At 34.7% G+C, this 18,278-nt stretch overlaps 1 protein-coding gene across 2 annotated transcripts in view; it reads left to right on the top strand.

Moving 5' to 3' along the window:
* Positions 1–17,817, top strand: part of LOC131530176 (gastrula zinc finger protein XlCGF7.1-like) — a 44,834-nt gene extending 27,017 nt beyond the window's left edge. The window contains exons 1-4 of one of the 2 annotated variants that reach the window (XM_058760338.1): positions 333–450; positions 5,347–5,641; positions 9,631–12,369; positions 17,623–17,817. In XM_058760338.1, coding sequence (XP_058616321.1) covers positions 5,593–5,641; positions 9,631–10,358 — 777 coding nt within the window. In that variant the 5' untranslated portion in view covers positions 333–450; positions 5,347–5,592 and the 3' untranslated portion in view covers positions 10,359–12,369; positions 17,623–17,817. Of the gene's footprint in view, positions 1–332; positions 451–5,346; positions 5,642–9,630; positions 12,370–17,622 lie in introns of those variants that run through there. The other variant, XM_058760339.1, reaches the window with a different exon arrangement.
* Positions 17,818–18,278: the final 461 nt, after the last annotated feature.

Here is an 18,278-nt window from a genome sequence, read left to right as displayed (position 1 = left end):
CTAATCATTGAGTAAATGCTACCTTTTTATTAATACGTTATCTTAATTTATACATTTAATCAACAAGTTTTATTGTCTGCTGTCTGTGTATTTCCATCAGGATTTTTTATATACATACATTTTAGCACCAATAAGTATTATGTTTGCAAGTTGGAATTTGTTTTAAATTTCTCAAATCTTTTAAGTGCCTAATAAATTTCACCCCACACCTGATTGAGACTGATCTGCTGTCTACATCAGTAACTATTTCACCCTTATTTTTCTGTGATGTGTTGTTTTAGAGATGTTTTGTCATTTTAATTAGTATTTGGCGCGTTTTTTTGATGATCTACCTTTAATCTCATGACGTCATCACTCGCGCGCGCTCAGACAGCTTCGAGTAGCTCGCGGTGCTTCACGTGTTTATTTGTTTGTAAAACACTCTTAACCGTTTAAGCAACATTAATTTTGGTAAGTTCTGAATTGTTTTGTTTCTGCATTAACGGACTTTATCACTGCAGGCGATGAAAATGTGAGGGGAAATGTTAAGATCTGGGTGAATTTGTGGTTTATATGTTCGTTTGTATGATTATTTTGATATTTGGGGTGATTATGTTGCTGGTACAGAATGCTCTTTATTTTTAAAGGTTTTATAATTTGTCAGTCTCTGGACCAGTGGTGGTTCACCGGCGTTTTGCTCATCGTTATTCAAGCGGACCACCAGCGGCAGCCAATGCTTTTCCGAGCCGCTGGTTTATAATTACTGTTTTCTGGCGGTCCACGGTCGGTCCGTGGTTCATAATCAGTTTGATTTGCTAACCAAAATGTCCTTGCACACAATAATGGATCAAAAACAATGTACAATAGCAATTGCAAATTTATTTTCAGTGAACAGATTAAACATACAAATGCATACAGTATATTTATCAGATGGTTTTATCCAATGTGACTTTCAAATAGAAGCATTCAGTTCACATATTTGTACCCGTTCAAAAGTCAACCACAAAATTAACCATAGTTTAACTATGATTGTTGTAGTAAATTCACAGTAACTGCCATAACCATGGTCTTACTACAGCATAGTATTAAACCTATAGTAACTACAAACTTCACCATGGTTTCAAAAACTATGGTTAGCACAGTTTTACTCCAGCGTTACTAAAATATTACTTTAGTAGAACCATGATATCAAAACCTTAGTTTGAGAAAAACTAAAAAACCCTGATTACTACAGTTATGATTACTAGTTTTACCATAGTAAAAACATGGTTAACTGTTGTAAGGGTACACTGCTTTTCACAATCAAAGCAGCTTTAGAAAATTTCAAGGTTTCAAAAAAAAAAAAAATCCTATCAACAGCCTGAGGTGACTGTGACTCAATGGGGAGCATCTTCTGGCAACAAATTAATGTCTATATGTCAATAACTCTAAGATAATACAAGTTATGTGTTCAAAGTCATGTTCAGTTAAACAGACAAACATTAAAGGGTAAGTTTGGTGAATTTAAATCCACTTTATACTGCCACAAAGTCTGTAATATGTAAATAAACAATATTCGGATAATGCAAAATATTCTTTGGCTGACAAATAAATGGGTATATATCATGGAACTAAGAGAAAGATTAAACATTGTTTGTTCACATATATTACCATCATAGTAACAATACAAAGTGGGTTGAAAATCACTCAACGTATGCTTTAAGGCAATGATTGCAATACATAACATTTGTCAGGTTGGTATGTTCATCTATAGTTGCCATCATCTGAAGTAACCACAAGTGAGGCTGGATCCGAGCTGTAGTAACACTGGGATGGAAACCTGAGAGATAGAAACAGGAAAACAAAAGGAGAAGAATTAGCATAGATGCTGTTCATATTATTTCAGGCAAAAGATGATCATACGCATTTATTACTAGAGTACAAGGTTATGAGTTGTTATGTGAACGCTTGGCTAAAAGATGTATTTTTAATCTAGATTTAAACAGAGAGTGTGTCTGAGCCCCAAACATTATCAGAAGGCTATTTGAAAATTTAAGAGTAAAATACAAAAAATCTCTGCCTCCTTTACTGGACTTTGATATTCTGTGTACTATACTGGGTACTTTGTGACATTATTTAGCTTACTTTGCTATAATTTGGTTAAATCGCATTCTGATTTTATTCTGTATCCCTTAGTAAGCATATAATTTGTCCTCCGTATTCAGGGAACAGACACAGTCTACACTATAAAAAGTAGTTTTATAGTCCATTCAAATAAAATGTTTTAATTGGTCAAACATTTAGAAGACTACAGCAAGTTATGTCATTTAAAATTTAACCATTTACTCCATGTGTTTTATATGTTACCTCAACTAAGATTTATTATTTGGGCATCATAAGAAACTGCGGGGAACTAAAACATATATTTTTATAGTTTAACAAAATTATTAAAAATGATTAACTGGTGTTTATCAATCACTAAAAACACACAATTTACAACACATAATAGCCATTATTTAATAACAATCTCCATTTATAACATTTGTCATACAGACTAAACATACAGGCTTAAAGAAAAAAAAGTCACCTACATCTTGGATGGCCTAAGGGTCAGTAAATTAACAGCAAATTTTCATTTTTGAGTGAACTATCCCTTTAAAGCTCCAGCTGACAAACATTACATCTGTAATATAACTGCAAAATTCAGTTTAAACTTTAATGAACTAAGAAAAACCTAAACAAGCTAAACAAAATGTTAGCAAACAAACATTTACAAATATTACTACTGTTCACAATTACATATTTAAAATGAGGCAGAAGCCACAAAAATAAAAACTGAACCAGGTGTTACAGTAGGGCTGGGCGGTATATCGAGTGTCAAGTCAAGTTCAAGTCAAGTTTGTACGATATATCGATATATTCATTATAAGCGATACGGTATGAAGCAATACCGTTAATATCGATATAAGTATTTGATACGAGCGCATCTAAAAAAAATATCTAGGGAGGACACAGGGCTCGTATTTCAGCTGTTAAAATAATTCAGTTTTGTATGTAATGGCAAAGTGATTATATTTCGTTTTTTTTTTCGTTTTTTTCCTTTTTTTTTTTATTTTTTTTTATTAAGTTAATTTTGAAAAACATTTGGAGCATTTTTTGTTCGTTAAACAAGTTATTTATTTCTTAAAGTAACGACCAAGCAGCCAGCAGACCGGCAGGCTGATCATAGCATGTTTGATCAATTTAGCCTTCTCAAATCATCACAACTTGTCTAAAATAAAATCTATAGATATACTAAAACAGTTCAAGCATATAACAATGTTTAAAGGTTAAACCTAGATAAATGTGCGCTGCATCCAGTAGTTTGTGCGGAGAGTGGAAGCTAAATGGAGGCACCAGCGCAATCAATTGCATTTTTTTTTTCAATGGAAACAACTTAAAATAGGCCGTAATTTTTGCTCATAAAGGTAAGAGTAATACATCATTCGGAACTGTAAAGGGTCTACTTCTATTTGTGTGCACTCACAATATCAACAAAACGTCGTGCTTTTAAGAAAACGATACGCTTTCTGCCGTCTCGTCTTGAACAGGAGCGCTTCACAAAAATGAACCGAAAGTCAGCGAATACATGCCTCACAGACATGATAAATATATCTATAGAAAGCTTTAAATTACTACTTAACGAAATAAATCAAATCGAAAACAAAAACTCATTCATTATAATCATAATCCGTGAAGATGCACTTCTCTCTAAAGGCGCGTCTAATGAGGAGATGAATCCACACTGATGCAACATTGACACAGAAAACACTAGTTTATTAGTAATTCAAATATATCCTTACTATTTCCCTCGGACAAATTCATGGTAATTACTTTTGCTGGGGCTTTACGGCAAGCTTTATTTGAACGCAGAACAGCTGCAGCTGACAGAGACGTGCTGTTTTCCTTAACGCATAACTTACATTTCACAGGTATATTCTCCATCTGTAAATGTTAGAAAGCCATGGAAATATTTCCATTTTGCAGTCAGAAGTGCGTGAGCTTTTGCTTTGCGATTCTCCGCTAAACTTCACAGACTTCATTTAGAACGACCGCCGCCACGCACATGCTCGCCAAACAGATGGAGCACAATAACTCTGACTAAAATATACATTTTGCTGAAATATTTGTAGTTGGAAAATAAATGTGACATATGTAGAATTTTAAACCGACAAGTAAGTGTATTTGTATGATAGCACAAACTGTAAAGTGTAATGGGGTAATCAAAATAGCCTTTTTACTCAATTACTCTGTGCTTTTTTGTTATTTTCAATTTTAGTTTAGTAAATTTAACTTCTGCTTTAAAAGCATTATTTTTGTTTTTAGATTGCAATATTACAATGTTAGAATGTAATGTGATTTTAACCCTTTTTGCACATAATATATGCCTTCATGCTTACATTCACTTTATTTGTTTAATCCAAATACAAAATACCGAGATATATACCGTATACCGCACATCAGCCAAAAAAAATACAGAGATATTAATTTTTACTCATATCGCCCAGCCCTATGTTACAGTATATAAAATCAAGTCAAGTCACCTTTATTTATAATGCACTTTATACAATACTGATCGTGTCAAAGCAGCTTTACAGTCAAACAGGAAAATAATTTGTTAATAATGCAAGAGGACATTAACAAGTCATTTTTCCAGTTAAAGTCAGTTCATTGATGATTCAATGAAATCATCATTCAGTTCAGCTCTCTTCCAATAGTATCTATGCAATCAGCCAAGTGTCCCCAAATAAGCAAGCCAAAGGCGACAGCAGCAAGGACTCAAAACTCCATCAGTGACTCACAGTCACCCAGTTGCCCTGCTGCACGGGCTCAACCGAAACCGAACAATGAACAGTGAACAATAACTGTGCTATAAAGCCAGTTCTGAGATCAGTTTTCTTTGCTCAGTCCTTATGGTGTACATTACAACTGTATATGAAATTGTCATCAACATGCACTCAAATAAATAAATAATTAAAATTAGCTTGTTGAGTAAACTTAATTAAATCAAGCTAACTTTTCCATGCAATTAGTTCAGGTCCATACAACAAGACTGAAACGAGTTCAATTACACAAATAATCTTTTGTTGAACCAATTTAACAGATTGAAATTCCTGTGTTAGATAGTATGCCAACATATGTTTTTGCTAAATATTATCTAACACAGGAATTTCAATCTGTTAAATTGGTTCAACAAAATATTTTTTGTTTTAAATTATAAACATTGTATAATTCATTGGCAAAACTTACAGTAACAGATATATAGATTACAGGTAAACATAAATGCTTAAAATGTGTGAATTAGTATAAAAAGTAAATAAGTAACTGGTTTATTATTGATTTTGGCAGATCTGCTCCTCCTTCAGTGAAGCTCCTCCCACAACAATCACACCTTCAGTGAAGCTCCTCCCACAACAAGCACATATTCAGTGAAGCTCCTCCCACAACAATCACACCTTCACTGAAGCTCCTCCTACTGCAGTTCAGCAATAAATGCTGGAATATTCCCATCAGTCTACAAGTGAAGACGAGCATCAGAGCATCAGGAAGAAGTGAAATCTGCAGAGACAGAGTTTATTGAAGGACAGAGAGAACATGAGAGATCCAGAACCCTGCAGAATGAAACTCACTGAAGAACAAACAGGTTGGTGTTTATTCTTGATCCTTCATCAGTGAGGATGGAGAACATTAAGGTTATAAAGCTTCAAGCAGTTTGTCAGTTTTGCTTTGCTATAGTTGTAAAAATATATAGAGATGTGCAGTAATTCAGTTGATGCAGAAAAAATAATAAGGGCAATTTTTATAAATTGGGTTGGTGTTTATTCTTGATCCTTCAGTCTCATTAATAAAATTTTTAACAAAATTAATTTATTTTAAATTCATTTTCATTTTCAGATTCATTTTCACAGCTGCCTTTGCTCATATTTATCAAGGGTGCCAATATTAGTGGAGGGCACTGTGTGTGTGTGTATTATATATATATATATATATATATATATATATATATATATATATATATATATATATATATATATATATATATATATATATATATATATATATTAGGTGGCATGGTACATGTATTCGTCCCGAACCGTCACGGTACGGGCATCTCGGTTCGGTGCATGAGGCTTCACGACGAATACAGGCAATTCACCCCAATCCAGAAGGGGGCGCCCGCAGTAATGCAGCGCTGTTTGATAACCGCCAGCAGAAGAACAGCGAATGCCATGAGTTGCGCACTTGAAAACAAAGCCCCCTAGACAGTGACCATGTGCTGATTCTGAATGCGTCTCTCACATAGACTGATAAAGGAGTATACTTTAAAGGCTTGCGCAGTCAACTGTTTGCGAAATGGAGCTTTGTGCTCGCATCCTACCTCTCTCATTCGGCACAAATCCAAATATTCCATAATATTTCCATTTTTGCGATGTAAAGTATCTGAATGCTAAACTATTATTTATTAAATAAATTATAGGCTTTGTACTTCACACACGTTCCAACGGTGACACAGAGGCGCGTGCGCTGATGTTTGGCTCACTGTATTTTATTTTGATAAAGTACCAACTGCGCTGTCAAGTTAGCAATGCTGGAACTGATGTGTGTGTGTGTGTGTGTGTGTGTGTGTGTGCACGCTCCGCGTTTCCTTATACCAGCAGAATCGACTTTAAACACTTATTGTCTTATTAATAATCACTGTATAAAGGTCTGCATTTATTTGTGTACACTCACAATGAAAACAAAACAGATTTTATATATATATATAACGTAATAATATTAAGTATTTTCACATCTAGATGGAAAAAATTGTAATTTGCACTACTATCTGTTCAAAATAAATGAAAAGAAACTGAGCATAGTAGATTTCTTGTTGTTTTTCCCCTGTTGTACCGAAATCGTACCGAACCGTGACCCCCGAACCGAGGTACGTACCGAACCGTGACATCTGTGTACCGTGCCACCCATTTTATATATACACACACACACACACACACACATACAGGTGCAGGTCATATAATTAGAATATCATCAAAAAGTTGATTTTATTTCACTAATTCCATTCAAAAAGTGAAACTTGTATATTATATTCATTCATTACACACAGACTGATATATTTCAAATGTTTATTTTTTTTAATTTTGATGATTAGAGCTTACAGCTCATGAAAGTCAAAAATCAGTATCTCAAAATATTAGAATATTTACATTTGAGTTTGAATAAATGACCATCCCTACAGTATAAATTCTGGGTATCTCTTGTTCTTTGAAACCACAATAATGGAGAAGACTGCTGACTTGGCAATGATCCAGAAGACGAACATTGACGCCATCCACAAAGAGGGTAAGTCACAGAAGGTCATTACTGAAAGGTGTGGCTGTTTACAGAGTGCTGTATCAAAGCATATTAAATGCAAAGTTGACTGGAAGGAAGAATTTGGGTAGGAAAAGTTGCACAAGCAACAGGGATGACCGCAAGCTTGAGAATACAGTCAAGCAAAGCCGATTCAAACACTCGGGAGAGCTTCACAAGGAGAGAACTGAAGCTGGAGTCAGTGCATCAAGAGTCACCACGCTCAGACGTCTTCAGGAAAAGGGCTACCAAGCCACTTCTGAACCAGAGACAACGTCAGAAGCATCTTAACTGGGCTGTGGAGAAAAAGAACTGGACTGTTGCTCAGTGGTCCAAAGTCCTCTTTTCAGATGAAAGTAATTTTACATTTCATTTGGAAATCAATGTCCCAGAGTCTGAAGGAAGAGTGGAGAGACACAGAATCCATGTTGCTTGAAGTCCAGTGTGAAGTTTCCACAGTCTGTGATGATTTGGGCTGCCATGTCATCTGCTGGTGTTGGTCCACTGTGTTTCCTGATGTTCACAGTCAACGCAGCCATCTACCAGGAAATTTTAGAGCACTTCATGCTTCCTTCTGCTGACAAGCTTTATGGAGATGTTGATTTAATTTTCCAGCAGGACTTGGCACCTGCCCACACTGCCAAAGGTACCAAAAGCTGGTTCAATGACCATAGTGTTACTGTGCTTGATTGGCCAGCAAACTCGCCTGACCTTAACCCCAGAGAGAATCTATGGGGTATTGTCAAGAGGAAGATGAGAGACACCAGACCCAACAATGCAGATGAGCTGAAGGCTACTATTAGAGCAACCTGGGCTCTCATAACACCTGAGCAGTGCCACAGACTGATCGACTCCATGCCACGCCGCATTGCTGCAGTAATTCAGGCAAAAGGAGCCCCAACTATGTATTGAGTGCTGTACATGCTCATACTTTTCATTTTCATACTTTTCAGTTGGCCAGGATTTTTAAAAATCCTTTCTTTGTATTGGTCTTAAGCAGTGATAGGAATAACAGCGTTATAAATAAATGCCGTTATTAACGGCGTTATTTTTTTCAGTAACGAGTAATTATTTATTTTTAATTATTAATTAGTTATTTTTTTCAGCGCATCCATTCATCTGAATGGATGCACAGTGTAGCTGTATTTGACGTACCATAAACTCTAGTGTGAAGCGCACGACTCACTGTCGCTTTCTCTCACAACCACGCACGCAAAGAAAGATACAGAGCAAGAGAGTCTTTCATAACATGCAGAATTGACGCGCTACATGTAAACGATATTCTTTGTTGTATTTTCCTGTCAAAATAACGGAGTTCCTTTGGAATTCTTCAGCTTTTAAGAACTGCTAGTTTCTCTGGTAGTGGGCGGAACTAATGCGCAAACGACAATCTCATTGGCTGGCGCTCACCTATTATCTTCCCTGTTTTGATTTCAGCAAATCAAATTCCAGCGAACGCAGACAACGTGATTAATATTCATGAACCCAGCAGCTCATTAATCCTCAGTGCGCTTTATATGACAAATATGCAATCATACTTGGTTATTCTAATTACTAAAGTTCTATCATCATATAATATTAAATTATCATAATATTATATTATAATGCTTGACTGACTGATACTAAGTGTCAGTAGATAAATAGTGTAGATTAATGTACAATATAATAATTATTACAATGTTTTATAATAATAATTTATTCTTTTTAGTGTCCATTTCATTAATTTAACATTTAATATTGGGGGCATCTAAAGTTATTTGACATTTGAACTTTTTTTTAAAAAAGTAATGCAATAGTTACTTTCCCTGGTAATTAGTTACTTTTATAATGATGTAACTCAGTTACTAACTCAGTTACTATTTGTGAGAAGTAACTAGTAACTATAACCAATTACTTTTTTAAAGTAACGTGCCCAACACTGATCTTAATTAATATTCTAATATTTTGAGATACTGATTTTTGACTTTCATGAGCTGTAAGCTCTAATCATCAAAATTAAAAGAAATAAACATTTGAAATATATCAGTCTATGTGTAATGAATGAATATAATATACAAGTTTCACTTTTTGAATGGAATTAGTGAAATAAATCAACTTTTTGATGATATTCTAATTATATGACCAGCACCTGTGTGTGTGTGTGTGTGTGTGTGTGTGTGTGTGTGTGTGTGTGTGTGTGTGTGTGTGTGTGTGTGTATTAGCAATTGCCTACTTTCCACTGTGTCTTCAGGGTTCATTTTCAGGATTTAATGAAAATTAAACGTTTTTTTACTTTAATTTCAGTATTGATTGAAGAAAACGAGGAGAAGGAGGAACTGAATGAAGAGGAGAAACATCATGTCAAAACTGGAGAAAAAACTTTGAGTCGCTCTCAAACCAAACAGAAAGATTTAAAGAAAATAAGAGACAAGTCTTTCACCTGCACTCAGTGTGGAAAGAGTTTGAAACACAAACAGAGTCTCAATGTTCACATGAGGATTCATTCTGGAGAGAAACCATACATATGTGATCAGTGCGGGAAGAGATTCACGGATTCATCAACCCTTGAGAGACACATGAACATCCACACTAGAGAGAAACTGCATGAATGTGATCAATGTGGAAAAACATTTTTGTGGGCTTCAAACCTGAAGATTCACCTGAAAGTTCATTCAAAGGAGAAACCACATTCATGTTCTTTATGTGGAAAGAGTTTTTCACTGCAGCAGAGTTTAAAAGTTCATCAGAAGATACACACTGGTGTGAGAGATCATGTGTGCTCTGAGTGTGAGAAGACTTTTATTACATCTGAAGATTTGAAACGGCACCAGAGGATCCACACTGGAGAGAAACCTTACACATGTGATCAGTGCGGGAAGAGATTCAGTCGTTTAGAAACCCTGAAATCACACAAGAGGATCCACACTGGAGAGAAACCTTACAAGTGTTCACACTGCGACAAGAGATTTAGTCAGTCAGCAAGTCTGAAAGCACATGAGAGGATTCACACTGGAAAGAAACCGTATCACTGAACTGCATGCGGGAAGAGATTTGGTCGTTCATCTCATCTAAGCAGACATACAAAAAAGATTCACAGTCTGTAGATCATCTTCAGATCCAACACTTTCAGGTCTGATGTCGCGTCCTCATCAAACATGACACAATAATGCATCAAGAAATAAAATCTCTTCTGTATAAATCTGTCCTAACAAAGAAACATCATCTAAAGTCACAGTGAATAAAGTTCATCTTCAAGACCAGCAGTTTCAACTAACATTTTTGTGGGCTTCAGCCTCAAAGAATCACCTGAAAGTTCATACAAAGGAGAAACCACATTCATGTTCTTCATGTGGAAAGAGTTTTACACAACTGCAAAGTTTAAAAGTTCATCAGAAGATACATAATGGCGTGAGAGATCATATTTGAGTGTGAGAAGACTTTTATTAGAGCTGAAGATTTGAAGAGGATTCACACTGGAGAGAAACCGGTCAGATGGAGTTCCTTCCCAAAAAAAATATCTAAAAGTTTTATTCTTGCATTTCATTTTGCGTCATATTAATTATATCAAATTTTTTTTTTAATGAGTTTCATTCATGTCTTGTAGTTTGTTTACTCTTTCTATGAAGAGAAGTAGTGTTATTTATTTATTTTTTAACGTGCAAAACGTTCTTGTTCAGGAAGCTGATGAAAAGGCCGTACTTATTCTTTCATTATGATGTATTTATAAAATGCAGATGCAAGATGTACTGAACGATCCTCCTCTGCTTCTCTTGTAAGTAGGGATGGTACCAGAACCCGGTAGAGTTTGTTTGGATACGTGTTTTTGCTATTTGAAGTCCAGAAGAGAGATCTCACTCGTGGTTTAGGTTTGTGCGATTAATCTAATTTCATTTGCAATTTGGAGTTTGGTTTGATGTAAAGTGATTATTGTGCTGCATTCCATACCTTTCCTTCACGGAGCTTTTGTTCTTCTCTAAAAGTCCAAACATGACATTGTAGGATCTCAGAGTGAATCAAACAGTGATAATGTGACCAGAACTGAAACTGACCAAGAAGCTGAATTACACAGGACGCCCCGAGTCCACATTTAGGGCCATAAAATCAGAGATATTTTCATGTGATGCCAGCGAGACTGAAGCTGTTTTTACATTTGATTCATTCATTCAGTTTCTTTTGTGGGCTATTATTTACCTGAATACTGCTGTTAGACCTTACTGAAAAACTGTCTAAAAAGCATTGCTTACTTAACTTTTTATTATTATTATTATTATTATTATTTTATTTGTACTTTGCTTCTGTTCTTATAGTATTATTGTCTTCAGTGATGGTTTGAGGACTTTTTACTTACATTGGTTAGTTTAGTATTAGTTGTTTCATGAAGTATCAAAGCTATATAAATAAATGTAAAAAGAACTGATAAGAATACCATTAAAGTAACAGGTCGATAAGGAAGATCGCGAATAGTAATACTGTTTTAAAAAAAATAAAAAATCAATCTCTTCTTGTAACTCAGTACGGAGAGACCAGTCAAGTTCATTTTAATTTTTACTTGGCTGTTTTTTTTTTTTTTTTATTTTTTTTTTTTATTTGCTTTAAGCTAATCATTGAGTAAATGCTACCTTTTTATTAATACGTTATCTTAATTGATACATTTCATCAAGTTTTATTGTCTGCTGACTGTGTATTTCCATCAGGATTTTTTTATATACATACATTTTAGCACCAATAAGTATTGTGTTTGCAAGTTGGACTTTGTTTTAAATTTCTCAAAGCTTTTAAGTGCCTAATAAACTATTTCACCCCACACCTGACTGAGACTGATCTGCTGTCTACATCAGTAACTGTTTCACCCTTATTTTTCTGTGATGTGTTGTTTTAGCTTTTTTTTTTTTTTTTTGAAGATCTACCGTTAATCTCATGACGTCATCACTCGCGCGAGCTCAGACAGCGTCGAGTCTCGTGAGGTGAGCAGCTCGCGGTGCTTCACGTGTTTATATGATTGTAAAACACTCTTAACCGTTTATTTAAGCAACGTTCAAAGAGGTAAGTTCTTAATTGTTTTGTTTCTGCATTAACTGAATAAAACATTTATCACAGCAGGTGATGGAAATGTGAGGGAAAATATTAAAGTCTGGGTGAATTTGTGTTTTATATGATTATTTTGATATATGGGGTGATTATGTTGGTACTGAATGCTCTTTATTTTTAAAGGTTTTATAATTTGTCAGTCTCTGGACCAGTGGCGGTTGGTCAATAGGGGGCGGGGACGTTAACCAGGGAAGAAGCTGACTTCAACATGTTTAAAAATAAGTTAAATATATATTGCAAATTAATCACGAAATTGCTGTTAATCATGTTAGCACCTAATTTGTGAAGCTCATTTATCTTTTGATGCACATCAGAAATATATTCTTTGGTTTTTCTCATTGTCATGGATGATTAAGGGAATTTGGGCTTTGTGTTCCTCATATTTCCTTCATATTTATAATTCTGTGGAACAGGAAGTAATGGCTGGACAATTTCATGCTCCTAGTCACCCTGGTGTGCTAAAAATGTAAATATGAATGGGAATATACTTCAGAGATATTTTACTCATAAGAATTTCTAGGGGTGCCAATAATTGTGGCCAACATTCATTGGAGAAAAACATTTATTTTATCATAAGATTTTCTTCCCACTTTCAGTTGTTTTACTTCAATGATAGGTTAGAATTTTGTGAATTTTTTGAATGAAAGATCAAAAGAATAAACAATGCAGATTCATTTTCACAGCTGCCTTTGCTCATATTTATCAAGGGTGCCAATATTAGTGGAGGGCACTGTGTATGTGTATAATATATATATATATATATATGTATATATATGTGTGTATATGTGTGCTGTCAATCGATTAAAAAAATCATGGACTGTGATTAATCATGATTAATCACAAATTTAAAATACTAGGATTTACCTCTAAATATGTTGAAATAAAGAAATGCATGACAAACTAGTTTAAGGAAACAGAACCTTTCACACTTCCGCCAGGTATGAGACATAATCCTTATTCTTTTATCATTATCTTTTGTTTTTATTCAGCCATTATCAGCCTTTATACTGGCAATAAAACGTTTATCAAGCCACATCGCTTCAATCCCAGTATACATTTACACAACTATTATCAAAAGTATTTCTAAATAAATACAACAAAACATTTTCTTGCGACCTTACATAAAGTATTATGACAAAATTTATTATGAAGAAGAATTGGACCTGTTCTGCAGCTGCATTAGAGCTAATATTAACATCATAGAAAAATCACATAGAAATATCCTATCGTAATCGTGTTTATTATCTTATATAATCTATAGTGGCTGTTGTCAAGTTTATTGCTGCTGTCTAAAAGCCTTAACATGTAACGTATGCTTTGGCTGAAACTCACGTTGTTTGTGATGTTACAACCGCCTCTCCATTCTTAAGTTGCCAGGGATACATTCCAAGTATAATACACATTAGTAAAAGGATCTATTTCAATTTTTATTTCTCTATTTGGGCGGCCGGGGTATATTATAAAAGTAGCCCAAAAAACCACAACCCATGGCTCTGTAATTTTTCCCACGACTGTATTTTCAAAATAGCCCACTTGTACCGTTACCCTGGCAACACTGGTTCGCTGTACCCTCATCACACAATGATAGATAACCTTCCACGCTGCAATGACGGGAAGAAGTTGAGGTGAAACCTTATCAAACGATTAATTTGCGTTAAAAAAAAATTAACGTGTTAAACTTTTTTGATTAATCGCATGCGTTAACGTTGACACCCCTAATGTATGTGTGTGTGTGTGTGTGTGTATATATATATATATATAGCTTTTTAAATATCTGGAAGTTTACTCTTAACAGTCAGTCAAGCATTATAATATGATAATCAATTAGGCCTATTATTTAATGATAGAACTTTAGTAATTAGAATTCAAACTTGGTAACCAAATATGAATGCATATTAGTCATTTTAACTGAACTTACGACTGGTGTTGGTGCTTTTTTGGTCATTCAGTGTTTCTATTAAAAAAAATGGGGGGGACTAACAGTAATACTGATAAGATAATAATGAGAAGGAGAATTCTATTAATAAGAACAATATAAAACACACTAAAGATTAATGAGCTTTGTGGCACTGCTGAGGTGGTATGGAAGGCCAGGTTGCTTTGATAGCAGCCTTCAGGTCATCTGCATTGTTGGGTCTGGTGTCTCTCATCTTCCTCTTGACAATTCAGATCAGGCAACTTCAGTTCTCTCCTTGTGAAGCTCTCACAAGTGTTTGAATCGGCTTTGCTTGACTGTATTCTCAAGCTTGCAGTCATCCCTGTTGCTTGTGCACCTTTTCCTACCCAAATTCTTCCTTCCAGTCAACTTTGCATTTAATATGCTTTGATACAGCACTCTGTAAACAGCCACACCTTTCAGTAATGACCCTCTCTGACTTCAATGTTCGTCTTCTGGATCATTGCCAAGTCAGCAGTCTTCTCCATAAAAAAAAATGGTAACACTTTTATTTCGATGTCCACTTTAGACATTCTACTAACAGTAAGTAACTTTGCAACTACATGTCAACTAGCAGTCATTAGAGTATTAGTAGACTGTCTGCTTAATATCTTCTAACACTTTACTTTGATGGACCCGCAACATACTGACTATAAGAATATTTGCAAGCATATGTCAACTTATTCTACTAAACCTACCCTACTGAGAGTTAGCAGACATGTAGTTACAAATTAATGAGAATTAGTTGACATGTAGTTACAAAGTTACTTATAGTTAGTAGAATGTCTAAAGTGGACTATCGAAATAAAATGTAACCAAAAAAAATCCCACTGGGCGTATTTTATATGTTTGCTACATTCGCCTCCGGTAAAACTCCCGTAATTTGTTTGACCCAAACCTCATTATATGAATATGAGTAAAATTCCTGGCAAAAAGACTCCGAACCCTCCCTCATAGACACACCCCATAGCCCTCTGCAACCGCCCAAGTTTCTCATGTGGCCCCTTGGGAAAATGAATTGCCCACCCCTGCATTACAGTGTGCATGGATCCACACTTCAAAAATCGACCTGAAATAGCAGACCATTTGGGGACTTTTGGCTTACTCTTTTCAACATACTATGCTTTGGGACACACTTATTGTAATCTCACATACTATTTAGGATGGATAGTATGAACATTGGGACTCAGGGATAGTATTTAGGGTGGATGGTATGCATATTCGGACGCAGGCCTGGACTGCCCCGGAAAACGGGGATGTCTGGCCTTTTTTTTTATTAGAAACTACAGCCAAACAGAAACATATACACACAGCAAAAATATGTTGGGAGATTTGTCACCATGGGTGTTAAAATTATCACTTTCCGGGTGAACATACAGGTCCATCTTTGCTAGTGTTAAAACAACACTGACGAAAGTGTTTATTATACCAACACTGTGTTAGTGTTTAATTTTAATCACTAAGGGTGGTAAGAAATTATTAATCACAAGTATACACATTTAACACTTTATGGTGATTAATCCTACACACAAATGTTGATTTAATGTAAATATTGTAAATACTTATTTTAAAATGGTAATGCAGATTAAAACATAAACCTACACTGCAAATTTTAAAGAGTGAATTTAACTCCCTCAACTGGTAAACACTGCAGCAATGTTCAGGTAAAAATATTAAAAAAATAAACCCACAAAACAATACACTTTTACAATTATTAATTTTTAATTGAAACATTGTAAATCTTTTTCCCTGAGAAAAATGTTTTCACATTCAGTGTTTTCAATGCATGTAAAGAACATGTTCTTACAACAATTAAAACTTCATAATGTCAAAGCAAATCAGTGCAAAGGCACAAAATACATATTCTTATTTGGTCCATATGTACACTTAATGTCATGAGGTTTATAATGCTTACATTTATCAGTTTAGACAACAGCATCCCATTCATTAGCACCCAGGCAGAATGCATGTTAATGCTCACTGAACAAAGTCTCTGCTAATGGTGTTTGGACCTCCTTGTAAAGAGTAGTTTTCAGCAAGACAAGATGTGTTTCTCTGCAGTTTTCAGCCAAGCAAGATGCCCAACTCCCACTTGCAGCATCACAAAAGTGCTCCTGTAAAATAGGAGAAAAAAACAAAACAAAAAGGATTATTTCACATCCATTTATCAGGTGAAATGTCAGGGACAAGTATCACTTACAATATAAGAATAGTTAACCCACAATTGAAAATTCGGTCATTTATTTATACTCATGTGGTTTCACACCTGTAGGACCTTCTGTCTTCTGAGGAACACAAAAAATAGATATTTTGAATAATCAACAGAAGAAACTGTCATACATGGCATCTGTGGAAAGGCATGAGTACACGTAAACATTTACTGTTCACTTATGGTTGGACTCCTACCAAAATGAATGCACATAAATGGGACAGTACATAAATAAATGACAATGCAAGCATACCAAAAACTTAAATTTGATGCATTTTTATGAAACATTTTTAGAAGGAGATCAGATTCTTTATTATTATTGTTTAATAATCAAAAAATTAAGCATGACAATCAATAATCTTAAAATATGCAATTGTGGCTTCCCCATGTCTCTGCTATGTGTAAGCTCTTCTCATCCCACTTAATGTATTGGTGGCTTCATACTCTTCAAGCACATCATCTTTCGATTTTTAGACATATAATGGTGAGTTATGTTTGAGATTTAGAAGAGGTTTGGAGAATAAAATATGTTCTCACCACTGTGCTCATGCTTAAGTGCTGGCGGCTTCATTGATAACTTGTTGATTCAATGAATAATAACCATGCTAAAGCCAGTTCTGAGGTCAGCCGCCTTTGCTCGGTCCTTATGGTGTGCATTACAACTGTAGAAAGTATTTAACATGCACTCAAAAAATAGCTTGTTCAGTGAACTTAATTAAATTAAGGAAAAACTTTCCACATACTTAGTTCATGTCCATGCAACGAGACTAAAACTATAGTTCAATTAAAATTATTTTTAAAAAAAACAGCTTAACAGATTGAAATTCCTGTGTTGGTGTGCCAACGTTTTTGCTAAATGCTGTCTAACACAGGAATTTCAGTCTGTTAAATTGGTCCAACAAAATATTATTTGTTTAAAATTAAGCATAAAACATTGTACAATTCATTGACAAAACTTACAGTACTAGATATATAGATGGGTAAACATAAATGCTTAAAATGTGTGAATTAAAGTAATAAAATAAGGTAAATTAATTAACTGATTTATTCTTGATTTTGGCAGATCTGCTCCTCCCACAACAATTACACCTTCAGTGAAGCTCCTCCCACAACAATCACACCTTCAGTGAAGCTCCTCCCACTGCAGTTCAGCAATAAATGCTGGAATATTCCCATCAGTCTACAAGTGAAGACGAGCATCAGAGCATCAGGAAGAAGTGAAATCTGCAGAGACAGAGTTTATTGAAGGACAGAGAGAACATGAGAGATCCAGAACCCTGCAGAATGAAACACACTGAAGAACAAACAGGTTGGTGTTTATTCTTGATCCTTCATCAGTGAGGCTGAAGAACAATAATGTTATAAAGCTTCAAGCAGTTTTAGTTGTCCAAATGAAGTTCTTAGCAATGCATATTACTAATCAAAAAATAAGTTTTTATACATTTACGGTAAGAAATGTACAAAATATCTTCATGGAACATGATCTTTACTTAATTTCCTAATGATTTTTGGCATTAAAAAAAATTATAATTTTGACCCATACAATGTATTTTTGGCTATTCCTACAAATATACCCCAGCGACTTAAGACTGGTTTTGTGGTCCAGGGTCACATATAATAATAATAATAATAATACATCAGGTTTCACTTTCATGTCCTTTATTTTTACATTTGTCACAGTGTTTTTTTTTTTACAATTTACTGAAAACATTTTTTTTT

Source organism: Onychostoma macrolepis, chromosome 22, assembly GCF_012432095.1.
Source record: "Onychostoma macrolepis isolate SWU-2019 chromosome 22, ASM1243209v1, whole genome shotgun sequence".
Classification (NCBI taxonomy): domain Eukaryota; kingdom Metazoa; phylum Chordata; class Actinopteri; order Cypriniformes; family Cyprinidae; genus Onychostoma; species Onychostoma macrolepis.
This window is presented reverse-complemented; position numbering and strand designations above follow the sequence as displayed.